The following is a 20,099-nucleotide window of genomic DNA, read 5'->3' on the forward strand; positions in this document are numbered from 1 at the left end:
TTCGAACACTACTCCTAAGACAACTACAACTTGTCTTAGAAGAGACATAATGGAAGGGAAAAAAAAAACTCCTAAAAGAATTGTTACTTACCATGCAAGTAATAGGGCTCAAAAAGGCTCCTAAACTAACTCTTAAGTAAAACATGTGTCAAAACATGGACTGCATGCACCACCACATAATATCAATTGGAGCCTACCTTAGTTCTCCTCTTGTACACACGTGGTTTGAGGCCTTGCTTGCATCAGCATGCAATTCATAGAGATCACCATTAATTTGTCCGATTGTCATTTTCTGTACTCAGTAAGTTATGTACATATATGGTAGATACATGATAATTACTGTGCATATTCTTCTATCAATGAATGATCATCCAAACCATCAATTTTCACTCATTCCTTCCTAGCTGATACATTTGACAGTACATGCCCAAGTCATATTAGTTTTGCCCATATGTATTTTACAACAAATGATAGTAGATAGAACTGATTCCAAATAGCTAGGACAAGGCTATGATTACGATGATGACCAAAGGAGAGACAAATTACGTAGGAGGGAGAAAACAAGAGTTGATGGTGAAGTGTTGGGCTTCTTCACATTCTTATTCCCTCTCACTTGCTACGTTGCCATTATTTACCCTTTTTTTCTCTTTGCATACTTAGACCTTCCCCCTTTCTTCTACCTTTTTTATCCAGTCTTTTATTTCCTTCCACTCTATTTAGTATATATTTTCAACTCATATCAAAAAAGAAAAAGTGTGAACAAGAGTCAATAAATAAGCAAACTTTGTAATAATTTGTGTGCAGACCTCCACAATCATAAGTACATAATACATGCTACTTAGCATTGTCTATACAGCCAAACTGATACATTTTTCTAGGATATCAAAGCATTACACAAAGTAAATTGGAGTGAGTTGACGGGACAGGTTATTTGTGCATGAGCTACTTTAAGTGACTAATATTTCTAATTATTAAGAGCAAAGAAAATTACTAAAACAAATCAAGGGATTGATGGATATATCGAATGTCATGCAAACCTTGAAGTGAAGATAACAGAAAAAACTAAAAAGATGTTACACAATCAGAGCATCATATACATGCGAACTAACAAACCTTCGTATCTAGATTTTGAAGAAAGAAGGTTGTGTGCATTGTGGCTTTGCTTTAACAACAGCAAGGGCTGTCCAGGATGCTGAAGCACAACCCCATACCTGCATAAGATGGTAGCATCAATAAAATGAAAATTTTTGACATCAAGTCAGACCAGGAAAATCAAATAAATAAGAAGTGCAACATTAAAGCAACAAATCACAAACTTCTTGTTGAAGTAGTCCTTGAAGGTAGCAAAACTCGATGGCGTGGTTTCAGAAGTCACATCAAATGGACTCTCAGCGGACATATCAATCATCACATCAAGAATTGAATAAATCCTCCCCGTATGAATGGCCATAACCACCATGTCTTGAAGGTCGTGAATATCAACAGAATTGTTAGCAAAGTGGATCTCTTCATTTTTAGATAAACTAGTGCTACTAGATGATGAACTTTCCATGCTCCTAGTGGAACAAGAATCAGCACCAACCAAGGACCTAGTGTTCATAAACTCCACTATGGAAGCACACGAACTAATTCCCTTCCAATTGATGCTCAAAGTTTCATGACTTGAGATAGTTGATGACTCGAGAGGTAAAAGCAGATACATATTCATACTGCTCCATAATGAATTATTTTCCGTCTCAAGTAAAAATTTCCTTTGTCCTCCAGATGATTTGGATCCAATAAATAACTTCCCAAACAATCCATTAAAGAAGAATTCCTGGAACAGTTTTGAAATCTTCACCTGCTATGAGAAATGGATCAGTTAACAGAGCCATATCGGAATGTTATAGATGGACAAATTATATAAAAAGAAACCAAACCAAATTCACAAACTTATGTTCCAAAATAGGGACCTGGTCTGAATCCAAGTGGACTTGTCCACATGGAAAAATAGAAGACTTGGCCATCTTGTCGACCAAGTAAAGATCCACTTTTGCACATGCCACATCATCATCCAGCTTTGTCTCCATTAGAAGTACAAATCCAGAGTAATGTTCGCTGACAAGATCACAGGCGAAATCTATTTTATATGCATGCATGGTGACACCATCAGTTTTGTGTGCCCAATTTCCCGACAAAGCATGAACAGTCGTTGTGCCATGTAATTCCTTCCTTTTCGTTGTTCCTTTGGACATCCAAGAAAAGACACTATCCTTTAGTATGGAAAAAAAAATATTTGTAAGGCAGAAATTAACATCGGCAAACACACAGTAATGCAACTATTAAACACTTTAAAACTTCATAAAGGATGAAAAGATAAAATTAAACATATCACTTAGTTATGAAACTAATAAACATAAAATAGGTTTAGCTCTCCAAAACATGGAACCTTTAATAAATGAAATCTAAATTATAAAACTAACACCACAAACACAACAGATAAACACCTAAACTTGTATTCTTCAACACTCCCACAAGCTGGAGAGCCTAGATCCATATTTCCCATCGCACCCATAAAAGGAAGTACAACATTTTCTTTGTATTAGAAGGGAACTAAAACCCCGTGTATTCTAGTATTGAATGGCATATCATGATCTGTGTGATTATGTTTATGCATGCCAATCATGTAGATGCTACTAGTGTTTTCCCATTAGAGATTATTTCTGATCAGAGATGCCCAAAAGTGAGACTGGACAGCAATCTACTGCATGCTATAAGTTAACGGTGTAGAATTTAGAAGCTTGCTACAGAAAATTTTTAAAACTACTACTCTTGGATATAGAAAAAACTTTCAGAGAATTTCGTACCTACCAACTTGCAGTTTACATTTTTGCAGTAACTGCTCGGAGGAAATTATCATGCAACTTTCAAGTGAAATGGCTCTTTTTTAACTATCATCACAATCTGGGCTACTTCTCAATCTAATCACAGAATGTTTAAGGGTATAAATTCCATGTTCGTATTTAGTAAATCATGCACTTATACAATTTCAATGATAAATTTTCTTGGTACAATTTTTTCTGTGAAAAATTACTGTTTATTTTGCAAGAAATTTTCAAGAAAAATAACTCTTTTTCTTCAGTGAAATTCACATCCATCCATTCTACAATGAACATCTTAGATTTCTTGTGAATTATGTTCTACATCAATCATATTCCGGGTGAAAATATTTCTCAAGTAGTCATTATTGACTTACCGCTTTACTTCACGTCACTTTTCAAGGGCCCTATATCAGTTGTGGATAGACTTGAGAGGCTAAGGCAGGAGTTCCTGTGGAAGGGAAATAGGGAGAAAAAAAAAATTGTAAACCCATATGGCAAAGGGGGAGAATTACGGTGCTGGAAAGTGTAAATTTGGCATTGTTGGGTAAATGGTTGTGGAGGTTTGGAATAGAGGGGAATCTTCAGAGAGAGGTAGTGAAAGGAAAGTATGGACCCCAAGAAGGGGGATGGTGGGTTAAAAGCCCCTCTCTTTACAGAAGATCGGTCGTGTGGAAGGCAGTTTCTAGTGTGTTGGATGGTTTAGGGAGGGGTTCTGCTTCTCCTAGGGAACAAGGAGAGGATTCATTTCCGGGATGATGTGTGGCATGGGGGGAGGCCGCTTTGTTTAGAATTCCCAAAATTAGCTCATCTTTCTCCAGAGGCAAATGCTCCAGTTGCTCATTACATCTCCTTTTATGGCAGTGAGGTGGTTTGGTTGCCTCCTTGCCGGAGGAATTTGCAGGACGAGAAAGAGGAGTTTATTAGGCTTCTAGATAAGCTCCAAGAATGAGTCTAGTTTTATAAGGCACTTTGAAAGGCCCCTGTGGAAGAGTGTCATCATCAAACGGCCAAGTCTTGGTTCTATGGTGCTCCCTCTAAGGTTGTGGCTTTTGATTGGCAAGTGGGAAGGAAGAATGTGCTAGTTGTTGACAACCTTCAAAAAAGTTGATGGTCTTCCCAATATTTGAGTCCTGTGTATGGAAAACTTGGAATCCATTAATCATCTCTTCATCCATTGCTCCTTCGCTCGTAAGGTGTGGGAAGGGTTTCTCGAAAGCTTCAAGTAGCATGGTTTATGCCGGGACAAAATATCTTCTTCTGGCTTGGCACAAATGTGGGGCTAAAAAACAAGGTGGAATGGTTTAGAGGTTGGTATTCGTGGTGGTTCTTTGGGCAATATAGAGGGAAAGGAATAGTCCTTGTTTCCAAAATATAAGTGAGTTGGTGAGGGATGTAATTAGGAAAATAAAGATTGAGGTGTTGGGGTGGGCTTCCTGCTTGAAGGATTGTGATTTATGGGTGTTGTATAGTTTCTTTGGTTTGTAGCGTTGTGTCGGCTTTTGGCATTTTTCTTTAATAAAGACTTTTCTAATTCTCAAATATATATAGCAGATGAAAATTCCTGAAAGTGTTACATTTTCAATATACAAATTTTATGCAGTGCAAGTTTCCACCGCATATTTTGGTAGATTACCCAATCGAAAGTTCTCAACAAGATATCATTTTCTTTATAGTGAAACATTACAAATTATCTATTTTGGAAGTGTATTGAATGTTTCTTTTCTTAAAGCTTCTTTTTTTCCTTGAACAATTTTTCATAAAGGTTCACAAAAGAATTCTAGGAGGTTCCTTTGGTCGGAAAAGATGTAGGATCAGCCTTCTCACAGTCATTTGGGCTTTTTATTGTTAGAAAGGAACAATAGGTGCTTTCAAAATGGTTGGGTCTCTTCTACAAGGGATTTCTGTAGGGTTTTGGTGTACTTTAGAGATTGGGCTCCTAAGCTTTGTGAGAGGGTTGTCCCAGGTTCGAGGCTGGGCTGTTTGTGTTCTAGTTTTTTTTTCTTTTTTTCCTTTGTGGTCTTTTGTTGTTTCTCTCTTGTTTTCTTTTTTGGCTTTACCTGATAAAGTGATTCATCTTTCAAAAAAAAAAAAAATTCTAGAGTAAGTATTTGCTTTTCAGAAATTTAGTTGATGGTAGGAAGGGCATTTTTAGGGCAAATAAGAATGTTTTGAAGGAACCTCAAAAGATTTGACTGACTCGGGAGATTTTATAAACACTTCTTCTAATACATGTATAAACAATCCTTCAAAAAAAATCATGTATAAACATCTGATGAGATGTGGATGGCCTGCAATAGAACATGAAAAGATAAGGCACATCTCTAAAACCAACCCCACAAACTACACCCTTAAATGTCAAACCACTACAAGCAAGGGGCAAATAGAGATATTGCCTACCTGCACCTGAAGCAGATTCTGTATTCTTGTGAATGAGATCACTTTCTGAAGGCTCTTCAACTGAAGGGAGAAGATGATCATCAAGTGCACCCATTTGATGCAACTTTTTACAAGCATCTAAGCATACAAGCTGCCTTGACAAGTGACAACCTCGGCATGTAGGACCGACTATAGTTTGAAAAGCCGCATTAGGAGGTAGAGTTAATGTGCACTCATAAGAACCTCCGTAAAGAACAAACTCAAATTTTGGCTTCGGAGTGAAGTACCTAGCATAAAGCAAATTATAGCATGAAACACGTGTAAGAGATTTTCAAAAACAATACAAAGTAACAAGAATGCAAAGTAGGAACAGGCTATTGAGAAGTAGACAGTAAAAAGCAAAACTCATACTTATCTCCAGGGAGCTTCTCGCAATATCTGTAGATGAGACTAACACTAGAATCTGGAGTAACCGTTGCTCCCGTTGACTCAACAGAATATGCATTTATGTCCTCATGGCGACAAACTTTAGAAATGCTTGCATCAGGGTCTCTATTCGAGGCAGTGTCTGCCATAGAATGCTCGCTCCTAATAATATCAAATAACACATCCCTTTGCTTGATATTTCCCCTGTGGTATTTCTAATTTTAGAATTCATATTGCAATTATAACTCACTGTAGAAATAAGCAAGAGAGCTGCGGTGACTCAAAAGGTTATCACGGTTGCTTTCCAATTTGGCCATCATAACACCAAGCAGCCATGTGAAGGTCCCGGACCCCCCGAAATTCAAATATTGAAGGACTAGGTAAAAGATGTAGATGGAGCAGTCACTGTATAAAATTCTAACTCTTGAATAAGAATATTGGGTGGTTTGAGAACTAGTTTCACCACAACCATTAGAGAAATGTGGGAATCGCTCCACAGTCAGCTAAGCAAAAAATAAATGCATGCATGAGAATACACACAGACATGAATATAGCCATATGTGTCGCCACCGCGTACTTGATAACAAATATTGAGTAGCTCAATAAGAGTTCTGCTAACTGCATATTGAAGACTCAACCTGCGCTACTGGCAATTTCAATAGATAAATATATGAAGAGAAACAATCCTGATTAACAAAATATGTGCAAAATGATGCCGAAACTAGGTAATAAAGAGCAAGTCTCATCATAGACCTCAAATGAAAAGAGCCTCTAGTACTACCTCAATGATGAGAATGTAGAAAAAAGATTCAAAGAATACTTTCATGCAGACTATAAACAAACAAGTGGGTTTTGCATGTTACTGTGTTACAACTTACAACATTGTAGTTCATCACTTCATCTCACAACCACCTAGGCCGCAAACAGAAAACAGAAGGAAATTGCACTATTGATAGGGAACAATGCTTAGCAGCAAAAAATAAAAATTTAAAATTTAAAAAAAGTTAAGAAGAAAAGAAAAAGAATTAAGGGCTGGGAAAACTCACGGACTGGAATATTGGCGGAAAAGAAAGGAGTAAACTCGGTAGGATTCAATAAATTGAAAACAAACAAGATAAATAGGCTGGAACTTGAATCACTCAAGTCGCCTTGCAAGTGGCATTGAAACACAAGAAAAGAGCATCGCACCCTTTAAGAAAAGTCGCAAGTTTCTGAAGCAGAAAAATAATTGAAACTTCATTGCATTCTCAAACATGCGGCCTTACATATATGTATTTGAGCTGTTCCAACTCCTTTTTTTCTAGCTGCACTATTCAAATTCTAACTCCTCAACACTAACGGTACGGAGTTGCGTCAGCTGTGGATATAGACTACACTAAGGGACTGACTTCATCTCTTCTATTCTCTTCACTTACAATACTTTAAAAAAGAGAACTTGCCGAAGAAGACTACTAAAAAGGAAATAACTACTGTTTGAAGCACATTCATTGCCAAGGGGTTTAAGGCATTCAAGAGAGCCAAACTCCCATTTCTGCCAAGTGATCCCACACCCATGCCAGCTAGAAGTTGTTTCCACTCTTCATATCTGGGAACCTTCACTAACAGCCTTCATCAAGGAACCTCATACAAAGCTGCTCTATTTATCCGGTGACCTGATTTCAAGGAACACACTTTCGAAGCCCCTTTGCTTTTATCACCACAGGGGCTTGGTCATTCATCCTTTGATCTCAGAAAACTGCATCTAGCCTGCTTCATCGATTCAAGAAAGCATACGTAGGGTCCCCAGAGAGTTATTCTGGTAGGTGTTGGTAAAGAAAGGAATTTCAAGAGGATATATTAGCATGATTAAGGATATGCAGAGGGAGCAGTAACAATGTGAGTACTAGTGGAGAGACAAGTGAGTTCCCAATCATTGTAGGCTTGCACCAGGAGTCGTCATTGAGCCCATACCTTTTTGCATTGGTCATGGACATGTTAACGAGGCATTTGCAGGAAGAGATTCCAATGACGAGGGAGGGCGTAGATGACAGACTTGATTGACAAGGCGAGGGAGGGAATAAACTCAAAGCTACATTTAGGAAGGGTGCATCAGAATATGAAGGATTTAAAATTAGTTGGACTAAAACATAATGGAGAGCAATTTTAGTAACAACATAGCCGGAAAGGAGAAATTAATTAAGATCATTGAGCAAGAAGTTTCCCAAAATGACCACTTTCGATAGCTTGGATCAATAATCCATGAGAGTGGGGAGATTTAGAAGGATGAGTCCCATAGAATTCAAGTTAGGTGGAAAAAATAGAGATGTTTCTCGGGCGTTTTATGTGATCGTCGGGTACCACTCAAAATTGAATGGAAAATTTTATAGGTTAGCCATAAGACCGGCCATGCTTTATAGGACAGAATGTTGAGTAGTTAAGGAACAACATGATCACGGGATGTGTAGTAATGAGGATGTTGAGATGGATGAGTGGCAAGATAAGGACAAAATTAGAAATGAATGCATTTGAAGAACTTAAGAGGAGCACCATTAGGTATTAAGATGAGGAAAAGTAAACTTAGATGGTTTGGTCATGTGCAACGGAGACCAAGAACCACGCCGATCAAGAGTGAGTTGGTACAAGTTGAAGGCTCTAGAAGGGGAAGGGGAAGACTCAAAAGGACGTGGATGGAGGTTGTAAGAAAAGACTTGATGACCTATGATCCAACTAAAGGCATGGCCCTTGATAGAGTCGAATGGTGGAACAAGATTCAATGTAGCCAACCCTAATTAATTGGTATAAGGCTTAGATGACGATGATCAAATCATCAAATCTAAGGTCTTAAAAATACCTTGTACAGCTGTGCTGGGCCATATCAGCCAACACCAGACGATATTTCGAGCCGTGTCAATGTCTTGAATACACTGGTAGGTGTGCCAGATAGAGCCGATACACACAAATGTCCATTTTCCAGTTTTTTCACATTTTTCTTTTACTCTTTTTGTCATTTTCAGCTAGGAAGAAGAGGATAGATAGGGGTTTTCAACCAGATTGAAATGCCTCTTTTACAACAAAAAACAAGATTCAACATTATTTATAGAATAGAAGCTAGGTGAACGATTTTTGGGAAATTTTGAGCAACCGGAAAACTTTTTTTTTTTTCATTTTTCCTTTTTTTAACGTAATGGCCCTAATTCACCAAATCATTCTTGAGTTGCGTTTAATTATGGCCTATTTTCTTATTGTCCTAAAAATCACGTTTAAAACCTATGTTTGCTTCTTTTTTTAATTGTTTTTTCTCATTTTAATTTATTTTATTTTTCAAATTTTTCTTGTAAATGATGAATGATTAAGTTGTCCGTATATGCAATCTGGGGAGTGAACAAAGAAATAGTTGATTTGGCATCTTTGAGCATTTGTAGGCTCTTTTTTTTTTGGTGTGTTTTACCATTCGTATGAAAAGTTTTTGGTATTTTCTTAAAAATACTTTGGGGAAGGGAATGATTTAACTATTTTGAACCTAGCTCTACTCAAGTATTGACTAATTCAACAAATTTTGCAATTTTTTCTTTTACCCTTTTTAACTCTTTCTGCTGTTTCCTTTTTGGTTTCTATAATTCAATGTAGACAATACATGTATTTTTTCTATTTGATAACATGTATATAATCTGTGTAACATGTATTATTGATTTTTTTTTTACCTCTTTTTGTTGATTTTGGTTTTTTATTTGGTTATAAATAAACGTGCTGATACAATAAGAAAAAATGCTGGTTTTTTATTTTATTATAAATTATCAATATCTATATTTATGTTTTTTGTATGATAGCATGTGTACAGTCTATTCATGTAGTATATAACATTTAGCGAGTATAGTTTCACTTTTTTTTCATTGTTTTAGGTTTATGTACTACTTTTTTTTTCTGTTTAGAGGTCAAATATTCAAAAACACAATTTCCAGTGTGTCGGGCCAACAAACATAATTCTTACCCAAGAATGGTCGAATTACTGGATGCATGCCCCAAAAACACAAATAAATGATAGATTCTTGTGTTTCCTTCTTCTTCTTTTTTTCTGAAGGTCAAATATACAAAAACACAATTTTCAGCATGTCAGACCGACAGACATAATTCTTACCCAAGAATGGTCTTCACCGTAGGTTTGCTCCCTATAGGTGAGGGTTCAATTCCCCTCCTTGGCTTTACCCAATACACGTGGTTGTGGGTGATTGCATGTATCCGCAAGGATTAGTCTCACTTCAAAAATGAGGTGGGGACACACCGTGTCTTCAAAAAAAGAAAAAAATTTCTTACCCAATAATGGTCGAATTACTGGATGCATGCCCAAAAAACACAAATAAATGATAGATTCTTGTGTTTCCTTTGTTTTTCCTTTTTCTAAGATTTTTTCCTCTTCTTCTTTTTTTGGGTCAAAGAAAACATGCTGATACGATCAGAGATGTCTACTATTGTATCATTTTTCAGTCTGGCCAATAGGCTCTCCAATACCATATTCAAAGCCTTGATCAAACCATGTGCACTTAACAGGGAAATCAAAGAAGCTGTTTCTTCAAGACTGTCACAAATGAACATAATATAAAAGAATACTTCAGCATTAACAAAATAAATAGAAGGAACACATACCTTTCTAGCATAAGGATATAATGAGAATCATGTTGCCGAGCTCGCCCACGTGATTGGACATAACTACGAACTGTTTTTGGCAAGTCAAAACGGATCACACAGGAGCAGTTATGCACATCAATTCCCTCTTCGGCCACATCAGTAGTGAACAATAGGTTCACCTGCAAGGCACAATCTCACTGTTAAACAGGAATAAACATATAAAACCAGCTTGCAACTTCCAACCGAATTATGGAACTCTATTAAAAGAATACCTTCCCACAACGGAACAAATTCAAAGTGTTCTTCTGCATTTTTGGTGTAAGTGCATCGATTGATGAATTCCCTCCAGTCAAATATGAAAATGTGAAATGCGATAAATTACTACATTTCTTCATGAATCTTTCAATTACTTTAGCTGTTATTATTCTTTCCACAAAAATCAGGCATAGTACTTCCTTAGATCCCCTGCAGCCAAAAAGATTACAATGATTATGAAGCAATTGTCACAAGAGACATTAGTAGACACATGGTATTGGCTACAGAAAGGGTCACTCACCCAAATGATTGAAAAATTTGCATTAGTTCATATAACTTAGGAGATACATAGCCCATTTTGACTGCCTCTACGTAGCCTGGTTCTGCCTTCAAAATATCTCCATTGACTGGAAAAGAATGTTTCACAACCCACTGTCAGTTAGAAATACCACCAACAAAACTAAAAAGGAAAGCATCTACAAAATTGATGAATATGAAACTAATCGCAACATATTGCAATAGAATCAAAAAATTCCAAAATCAAAGTGTGAGGGAAAGACTCAATTTGTTGCAAAGTAGAAAACCCACGATACATAGCCAAGAATTTTTTTTATATGACTCAGGTCCTCAAGTCAGGGAGGAGATGCAGAGTATGTTTGAGCCTTCAATTTGGGCAAGTGTGGGACCCATGCATAGATTTCAATATTGGTTTTGGGATGGTGACTAATAATGTCAACTTGTTAACAATATGGGTCCCACACTTGCATTCATAATTATCATCGAAGCCTTATCCCAATTAATTGGGGTTGGCTACATGAATCTCGTTCCACCATTCTGCTCTATCCAGGGCCCAACCTTTCATTAGAACATAGGTCAAGTCTTTTCTTCCTACCTCCATCCACCTTCCCCTTGCCCTTTTTGAGCCTTCACCATATACCAACTCACTCCTAACTGGCACGGTTCTTGGTCTCCATTGTACATGACCAAACCATCTAAGTCTACCTGTGTAACAACTCGAAAATTTTCACGCACGAGTAAGAACTTGAATGCTCTTCCAAGTGTGTACTTTAGTATATTCCTAGAGAATAAACTTCCAAGATGAAGTAACATAGATGTGCGTGCATGTACACACCCTTATACTTACATACATCTCATAATGATCATCAGGCCCCTACACATCCTAGTATACTTGATCGTTCATTAAACCAACTGTCCAAATAACTATTCATTACAGGATTAAGCTATCTCCTTGTCCACTTCGTTTTTGGACCAGTCAATCATAGTAAACCAACCATGTATTTGTCGCAAGGAACAGTTTTTCCACAAGTGAATTGATGCAACTAGACATCAAAGATGCCAAAATATTTGGCCGCATTAATCATTTTGTGGTGGAAATAGGGGAGAATCTAGTGGTGCGGAGCATTATAGACTGAGGAAAGTTACAAGGCAGCTGGCATAGAGCTAACGGCAAATAGGAAACACCCCTTATGGATTCCTTGTGTAACATATTGACATGTTGCAATAAACCTCATACTAGAGAAAGGTGAGTGAGGTCAAAACAATACTCGAGATTTGCGAGGAATTACTTACCATTAAAGAGTATACACATATAAAAGTCAGGCCTCATGCAACTGTGCACATCAAAAGACAAAGAATAGCCAGTGATGAAGATGTGGCTTTCATCGAGCATGCAACTTCCTTTTTAATTGGGTTACATACTCCATAAGTACATAATTAGTTGTCTTAAAACATAATTTCTGTACATATTGGACAGATATAATCATGTTAGCCTGCCTAGGTTGTGAAAATGGTGGTTTGAAATATACATTTTGTGCCAATGTGTATCAAATGCATCTACATTGTTTGCACTTTTTTGTACACACTATATATTTTGGGCTTCTTTAATTTGTCTAGTGTCTATAAATCTATCTAAATTTCTCCATATTTGTGTTTTATTTTTCCAAGTCTTTCATACTTTTCCAAAAAAAAATCTTCTTTTTTCCAAGTTTTTTAGTTTTAAATCATCTTCTTTATCACTTTGGGCGACTTGTCCCATATCGAACCAGTCACCCGCATTAGATTCTGGGAAAATACTTGGTTCTGCGAAAGGTCAAATCCAGCCCCCACTACACAAGCCACCACAAGCCCCCCCTTTCTGTTTTGACAAAATACTATTCAACTCCATATTCAATCTTCCTCGATTCCAAACCTCCACAATCACTAACCTATGAGAACTCACATCACAGTTTTCAAGCCTCATAACTCCCACACTGCCCAAAAGTAGTGGCTTGCACACTTCACTCCAGCTCACACAATGTATCTTCTTTTCCCCTTCCATACCTCCCAAACAAAAGTCTCACTGTATGCTTTCTGGGGATGAACTGGTTGGAAGAGCAACATAAAGTAATGTGGCATATTGGACGGGCAGATTTTATTAATAGGTACTGACCCCTATGCTTTTCCATGCCAAAAATTTTATTTCCACTTTCTCCACCACCGCATCCCACAATCACTTAACCAATTGTCCAGAAGAAAGCAGCAACCCAAGGAACAAAAATGACAGATCTCCAGCTCCACAAGAGAACACCCCAACTGATTACCCCTTTTCAAACATAATCCCCAAATTTTCACATTTTTTGTAAGTCGATAATGCCATGAAACTACTTTGAAACACTGCAGCACCTTCCTCAAGTTGATAACCTGGGAGCGATATGCCTCTCAAAAAGAGAAGCATATCATCTGCAAACTGAAGATGGGATTGTAGGAAGATCGCATGATTCACCTAAAAACCATTCATGAGGCCGTAACCTTCTCAGAATCTCAATCATTCTACTTAGGGCCTCTACCACCACAACAAGCAAAAAATGGGGTTTCCATGACCGATACCCTCCTCAAAGCCTAACATTCTGAGAATGTATCCAAGAACTTCCAGTTTACAAAGTCGTTTTCTCCGTATCAAGCTTATAATCAGTAATCACACCAGGCTTTCCTTCCTGTGTCTTGAATCTATGCTCTCTTGAGCAATCGAGGCATCATCTGACCAAAATCTTTACATTATAGGTATTTCCCCTACAACTTAGAAACAACTCTGCTCAACACCTTCCCAAGCCTTCCCACCAAAATCTTTGTGAAGAATTTTGTACGGTCCTCCAATTAGGGTGATGAATCTAAAATCTTTCCAACTTGATGCGCCTTCCTTCTTAGAAGTTAACTCTATGAAGGAGGCCTTGTTATCTTTAGAGAGCCTGTTGATTCCCCGATAAAGTTCAACAAGTCCCCTTTAACCTCTTGGCAGAAGGCTGCTGGGTCCCATTGCAGGCAGGTGCTTTGACTCTTTCTAACTCCGAAACTGCTAGTTTGATGTCCTTTCCAACCAATCCACCTATCCTCACTACTGTACAAAAATTAAGGCTGTCGAGACTAAGTCCCACCTATCGTCCATGGGAGATTAGAGTTAAATTTCATTAACTTCACCACAGCCACTTGCTTTCCACCACTCATCCATCTACAATTACACTCTGAATCATGTTATTTCTTCTCCTAGCATTGGCAATATTGTGGAATAACTTCATATTTTTATCACCCTCTCTCTTTGACCCACACTGCCCTAAATCTTTGCAGCCACATTGCCACATTGTTTCTTCTTCTCTCACTTTTTTTTTAGCTCAAGCTTGAGAGACACTCTTATCTGTTTCCTCTCCTGGTAGCACCACAGTTTCCTCCTTGAGTCGAGGCATTGGGTCTGCTATAGAATCAATGTCCTTGAATTCATTAACGACCCAAACTGCATTGTTTCCATTCCTTGACTTCATTAGTAAGTGGCAAGCCCATCGTTACAGCTCTGATGTTTTTTCTCAGGCCTGCAAGCAAGCTATGGAAACAAAACCAATTGCTTCATACTGCTTCCAAATGGAAAGAATGAGTGGAATGAAAAGGCATGCAAGTAATGAAACACAGTGATGATTGAGGGGGAAATGAAATTGAGTTTGATGAGTAAATATGTACATATCCATAATGCATAAATTGAATTTACATCAATTATAAGCAAGAGACGAGTAGCTAAAAACAGAGAGAAAAATAAGCTACAAAAGATGATGTATCGACAAGCATACTCGGAAAGAAAGAAAGAACGAAAAACCATAGAATTGATAACCTAAATTCCTGACCATATATTCTGAGAAAATAAAATTTTAACCTTATATTGATAAACTTCAAAAAAAAAAAAAAAAACCAATTGTAATAAGTTATTGAACACAGCTATTGAACATCATACCAAGTGGATAAGTTTCTTCTATTTTATTTAACACTTCCTCAAGAAAGCATTTACACTGAACAAAACTTGATCTAGAAAAATCATATCCCTCTCCAAGGTTTGCAACACGTGCCGTTTCCATACAGACTTGAGCAGCCTACAAAGTAATATTCCATGCCAAGTCATAAATCAGACCAAGTGAAAGATAAAAGCAGGATCAGAAATAAAAACAAAGAAAAAAAATTATTTAAAAAAAAAAAATGTGCTAAATTAACAAACCATCTACCTGCAGTTTTAGTGTGGAAACAAAGGCACTGTTTGGTAGACGCCTAAATCTCATTTTTAGTTGAGAGGAATTTTGTATTAGAGATCTGGGTTCATGTTAATGGTAATTATGTGCTAGGTATCGGCATCTCTAATACAAAATTAGTGTTAACTAAAATGAGATGAACTCATTCTGATGCCAAACAGGGCCTAAGATAAGGAAATTAGTAAAATTAAGCTTAAACCAGTGACAGAGTAACCAAGATTTCATGGTAAATTGCAGTGGAAAGTTTTACAAAAAAAAAATGAACATAGGGCCGGCCTACGAATGATTGGTGAAACGGGATTCATAAACCCAAACCCAAACCCAATAAGCTGTGACAAGACTATAATTCTGATGACCACACTGATGACATAATTATGACAACAAAAAGCCAGTAATTTTTAATTTATTTTTTTAGAGTTTACTGAAGTTTTATTAAACGGGTGCCAAAAGGCAACAAAAACAGATGCCTAAAAGACCAAAAAGAATCCCACCCAACTACATTGACAAAAAAGAAAACATTTACTGGCTTATTAAACAAGCCAGTAAACATTTGTCTTCTTTCTGGACAAAACAGAAGCCATTCACACCAGCACTCTAAAAAGTGTCCAACCAAAGAGACCAAGAAAATTTTGTAGAAGTATATCAGAAAAGAAATCATGACCAATGCACTTAATACAGAGTTGTAGCCTATACAACAAGCCTGGTAGAGTCATTGATGTCATCATGTTTGTAAACGTGTCTCACATATAAGTAAATGTTGTTCATTCAGTGTGTTCCGAATAAAGTTTCACAAGGTCCATTCAAACCCAGAAAAGATGCCCAGGTACATACAGGTGGAGCTACCTGACAAAACACTACAGATGACAACTAAATAATAATAATACAATACCTCCTGAGCACAGATGAGGCCAAGATCATCTAGGCAATACAAAATCTTTGCATGAAAACTGGACAATCGCTTTCTCAATCCCTTGATCATGTCCTCAGTGTCTTTAAACTGATTTGGAAGTAGATCTTGCATATTAGCCACCACAGCATCAAACTGTTTAAGCAGAAGAACCATATGAGAAACAATCTTTCAAATCAAACCCAGTTTAACAAAGCAAAGTCAATAATGATAAATAGCAGGTTACAAAACCTTGGCCCATGAAGAATCCAGCTTTGCCTTCAGATCATCATGAAGTGACAAGTTCGTGTCATAGTATCGGTTAATTTCCTGTGCTGATGGAACAAAGAGTTCTAATTCAGCTCTGTCCTCCACTGTACAAACCTGCAGTAGCACATACCATAAGAACTAAGAACTCGAAAAGATAATTTATCCCACAATGAGGCGAAAATCACATCAACTAACATCATCATCATCGTCTAAGCCTTAATCCCAATCAATTGGGGCCGGCTGTGTGAGTCCTGTTCCACCATTCACTCTATCAAGGGTCAGACCTTCAGTTAGACCATAGGTCATCAAGTCTTTTCTTACTACTTCCATCTACGTTCGTTTGGGCCTTCCTCTTGCCCTTTTTAGAGCCTTCAACTTGTACCAACTCACTCCTAACCAGCACAGTTCTTAGTCGCTCCCCATTGCACATGACCAAACCACAGATACAACTACTTTTCCTCATCAACCAAAATATGATATAATATTGACGATGATGTTAAACTTCAGTAAGTTGCAATAACAAATATAAGGGGCAGTCAAATGACCTTTGAATCCAAGATGCTTTCAAGTTCAGCTATTTGATCCTCACAATCCATGGCTGATGACACACCTGATATACAGAAGCAAATTTTTAAAAGACGTGGTTAAATTTGATATCGCAAAATAAATACGACAAGATCCAGTAACGAAACAGAAATTAGGGCCATATTTGCTGGCCAATAAATATGAAAAAGAACAGTAAACAACTCCAAACAATAGAATAGTGAAGTATAGTCCAAATGTAATACCAGTCACGAAGCAAGAACTAAATAGCAAGTTAATAACAATGTCTAGCCTTCTTAAAACTATATTATACAACCTTTTTTTTTTTTGGAAAAGTGTATTATCCAACATATAAGCCAATTGCTGAGAAAATTGGAATACCACAGATACAAAAAATAATAATAATAATTGACTGGCCCCCCTATGGGCTTCATTTTCCAACTCTTTGAAAGAGGAATTCATTCCTAACGTCTGAACTGCAATTACTTAAATGTTAGGGATTGGGTTTGTTAAAGGAGGCATTGTCTAATGTGCCTTCGGTGGACATTGTTCCATACAAAAGGAGATCTTCATTTTCCTCCATAGACCATGATTGAGAACCACAATTCACACCTACACACGTGGAAATGCTCAGATGGGCTAAATCCACGGGAAGTTTTTGAACAGCAAGATTACCTCCCTCCCTCTGTGCTGACTGTCAGTAAATTGATGAATCAAATCCCATAGGACCCATACTCCTACCCCAACCCTGAGCTCTAAAACATGCCCCCAATCCAAGGAGTCTCTATCAAAAGAAGAATGGGAATATGCCCCCCAGTCTTTATGAAGATCCATCTGTTGGCCCATGGACATTCGAGGCCCTATTGAGGCATGATAGAGTCTTGATCATGAAGGATATGTGGTGCCAGCGAATCACTCGCTAGGCACCTGGATCACAGCATGTGGCCCCTTGTCATGATTATCCTAGGCCAAGAACACAGCAAGTGTGGCACCTCATCATGATTGTCCTAATTGTTCTGAGACTATTCGACCTACTTGCACAGAAGACCAGATCCGGCATGTGAACATAGAGATCATGGTTTCAAGTATCATCCAAAACCAATACATCCTCCAGTGCCCCACAAGTCAGTCACACCACAAACCTCCCGATTCACCCATTATCAACCCATATTTGGGGGAGATAGTATTTAGGAATGTTTAATAACATGTTTTTATATATTTTGTCGGGTTTTGGAACTGTTTTTGACCGAAACATGTGCATATCATCCAGTATGTATTAGGTCTTGTCATGGATGATACAATACCAGATAAGCCCATTTTAATCTATCAGAGATAGAGTAGTTTGGACCGCAGCACTTTCCACAACCAATTGAGGTTGATGGCAAACTATTTCTAGTGGTAGCATATATCGAAGGATGTCAAGCTGCAGTAAAGGGGGCAGCACAGAATCAGTGGCATTCTATCGTAAAAGACTTGTGATGCACTGGCCTACTGCCCATCTCAACATGGGATGAGATGAAGACCAGAATGAAACAGAGATATTTACCCTTAAATCACAAGTCCAAGGCATTCTATGATCTTATTAACCTACAATAGTAGAATCTAACAGCAAGGGGTACACTCAAAGGTACAATGCTCTAACAGTTGGATGTGATTCGACTGAGAGTCTGAGACACAGGTACATCAGGCTTTGCACTATAGTAACGGGCTTAAGGGAGGACATTAAGGGAGAAATGGGGGTGGTCAGCCCAAAGCATGTTGACGAGGCCTGGTGGATCACATTTTGAGAATGAGAGAAGCAGGTATTGATGCATTATAACCACACATATGGGCCACCCTGGGGACACGTGTGGTCCCACGATCACTCATGTGGTCCTCATATGCTTGGGTTTATGTTGGGCCCATGTCATATATTTGGCCGATAGTTTTTGGACCCATAAGTCATTGTTTATTTAACTTTTAGTCAGAGGGATATAATTATAATTTTCTTGTATTAAGTGATTGCCCTAATTATAATAAAAGATGTGAGGACATGTGGAGCATTCTAAGCTCTCTCCTCTTTTCTCCATCACTTACTACATGGTATCAAAGTGTAAGTGATCCGATACCCTCACCTAAACTAATCCCTTTCCCTCGTTGTACCACCACTTGATGGGTGGTATAATCATGTTCAACGAAGATGTATAAGGCCCACTCTTGTGTTTTACCTGTGTGATGGGTCAAAGTGGGAAATCTCTCATCTACAATTGGATCTACAGTCAGATTTAAGGACGGAAATTATGAGTGAAGGTTGTTGATGGTAAAGATTGAAAAAAGAAGAAGTATACGAGTGAAAGCCAGAAAGCAAGTAATGATCTAGTTAATTATGTCCGTGGATATATGCCCCTCTCTACTTGTGTGACGTCCAATTCAATTGAAAGTTCTCTAGTGTGTATTCAAAGTTCTTCCCTTTATCAAGATGGATACCAAGAATGAACAAAGAATAGCATTATGTCTCCATCTGAGTCGATGTCTCTCGAAATCACATCGACTAAACTGAATAGAACAGACCATCTACAGTGAGGTTTTTCCAACAGGAAAAATAAAGGTGAAACATCCGACTTCAACCAAACCTGATGAGACCACAACAGACTATGATGATTTGGTAGCAGAAGATGCCCAAATTAGGGTGTTGTGGAATAGTATGGAGCCACATATTAGTGCGAATGTTATCTTTTTCAAGACAGTCAAAGAAGTCTAGGGTAACTTGAAGGAGATGTATTCATGTGAGAAAAATCTAACTCAAATCTATGAGCTTCTACAAAACATTTTTTCATTCCAGTAGGAAAATAAGAGTGTGGGAGAGTACCATTCTACCATGTGGGGCATGAGGCAAGAACTGAATGTGTATCAACCGATGTTGACATGCGAAGCCAAGGGGTGGGATTCCATATCACCAAATTCCTCTAGCCTCGGACCTGAGTTCAGAACCATGAGAACTCAGATTCTTGGAGAAAGTGAGATCCTATCAATCACAGGTGCTTTCGCCAGAGTTCATCATACAACTAGTATAACCACATAGGGTTCATCATCATCTAATCGGCCTACATTTATCTCTGCATTTGGCAGAAGTGATGGGGGGAGCCAAGGCAACCGTGATCATGGTGGTCAGTTTGGAGGTAGAAACTTAGGGAGGGGTCATATTTAGAGGCAGGTATACTTGGGGTGGTCATGGCACAAAATCCGATGGTGGTCGTAGTCGTGGTCATGGTAATCGACATTGCACACATTATGGGCTCAACAATCACACAATTGATACATGTTAGGAACTATTGGGAA

General features: G+C 37.9%; 1 protein-coding gene across 1 annotated transcript in view; it reads right to left on the minus strand.

Annotated features, from left to right (window-relative positions):
- LOC131218802 (endoribonuclease Dicer homolog 3a) overlaps positions 1-20,099 on the minus strand; it is a 66,174-nt gene that overhangs the window by 29,184 nt on the left and 16,891 nt on the right. Inside the window, exons 6-17 of the mRNA XM_058213620.1 lie at positions 16,784-16,848; positions 16,221-16,352; positions 15,972-16,124; positions 14,794-14,929; positions 10,822-10,927; positions 10,538-10,730; positions 10,284-10,444; positions 5,649-5,867; positions 5,259-5,524; positions 1,953-2,224; positions 1,317-1,840; positions 1,114-1,211 (exon numbers count right to left, since the gene is read on the minus strand). Coding sequence (XP_058069603.1) covers positions 1,114-1,211; positions 1,317-1,840; positions 1,953-2,224; positions 5,259-5,524; positions 5,649-5,867; positions 10,284-10,444; positions 10,538-10,730; positions 10,822-10,927; positions 14,794-14,929; positions 15,972-16,124; positions 16,221-16,352; positions 16,784-16,848 — 2,325 coding nt within the window. The remainder of the gene's footprint in view (positions 1-1,113; positions 1,212-1,316; positions 1,841-1,952; positions 2,225-5,258; positions 5,525-5,648; positions 5,868-10,283; positions 10,445-10,537; positions 10,731-10,821; positions 10,928-14,793; positions 14,930-15,971; positions 16,125-16,220; positions 16,353-16,783; positions 16,849-20,099) is intronic.

The sequence above is a fragment of the Magnolia sinica genome, chromosome 11 (genome assembly GCF_029962835.1).
Source record: "Magnolia sinica isolate HGM2019 chromosome 11, MsV1, whole genome shotgun sequence".
Lineage (NCBI taxonomy): Eukaryota > Viridiplantae > Streptophyta > Magnoliopsida > Magnoliales > Magnoliaceae > Magnolia > Magnolia sinica.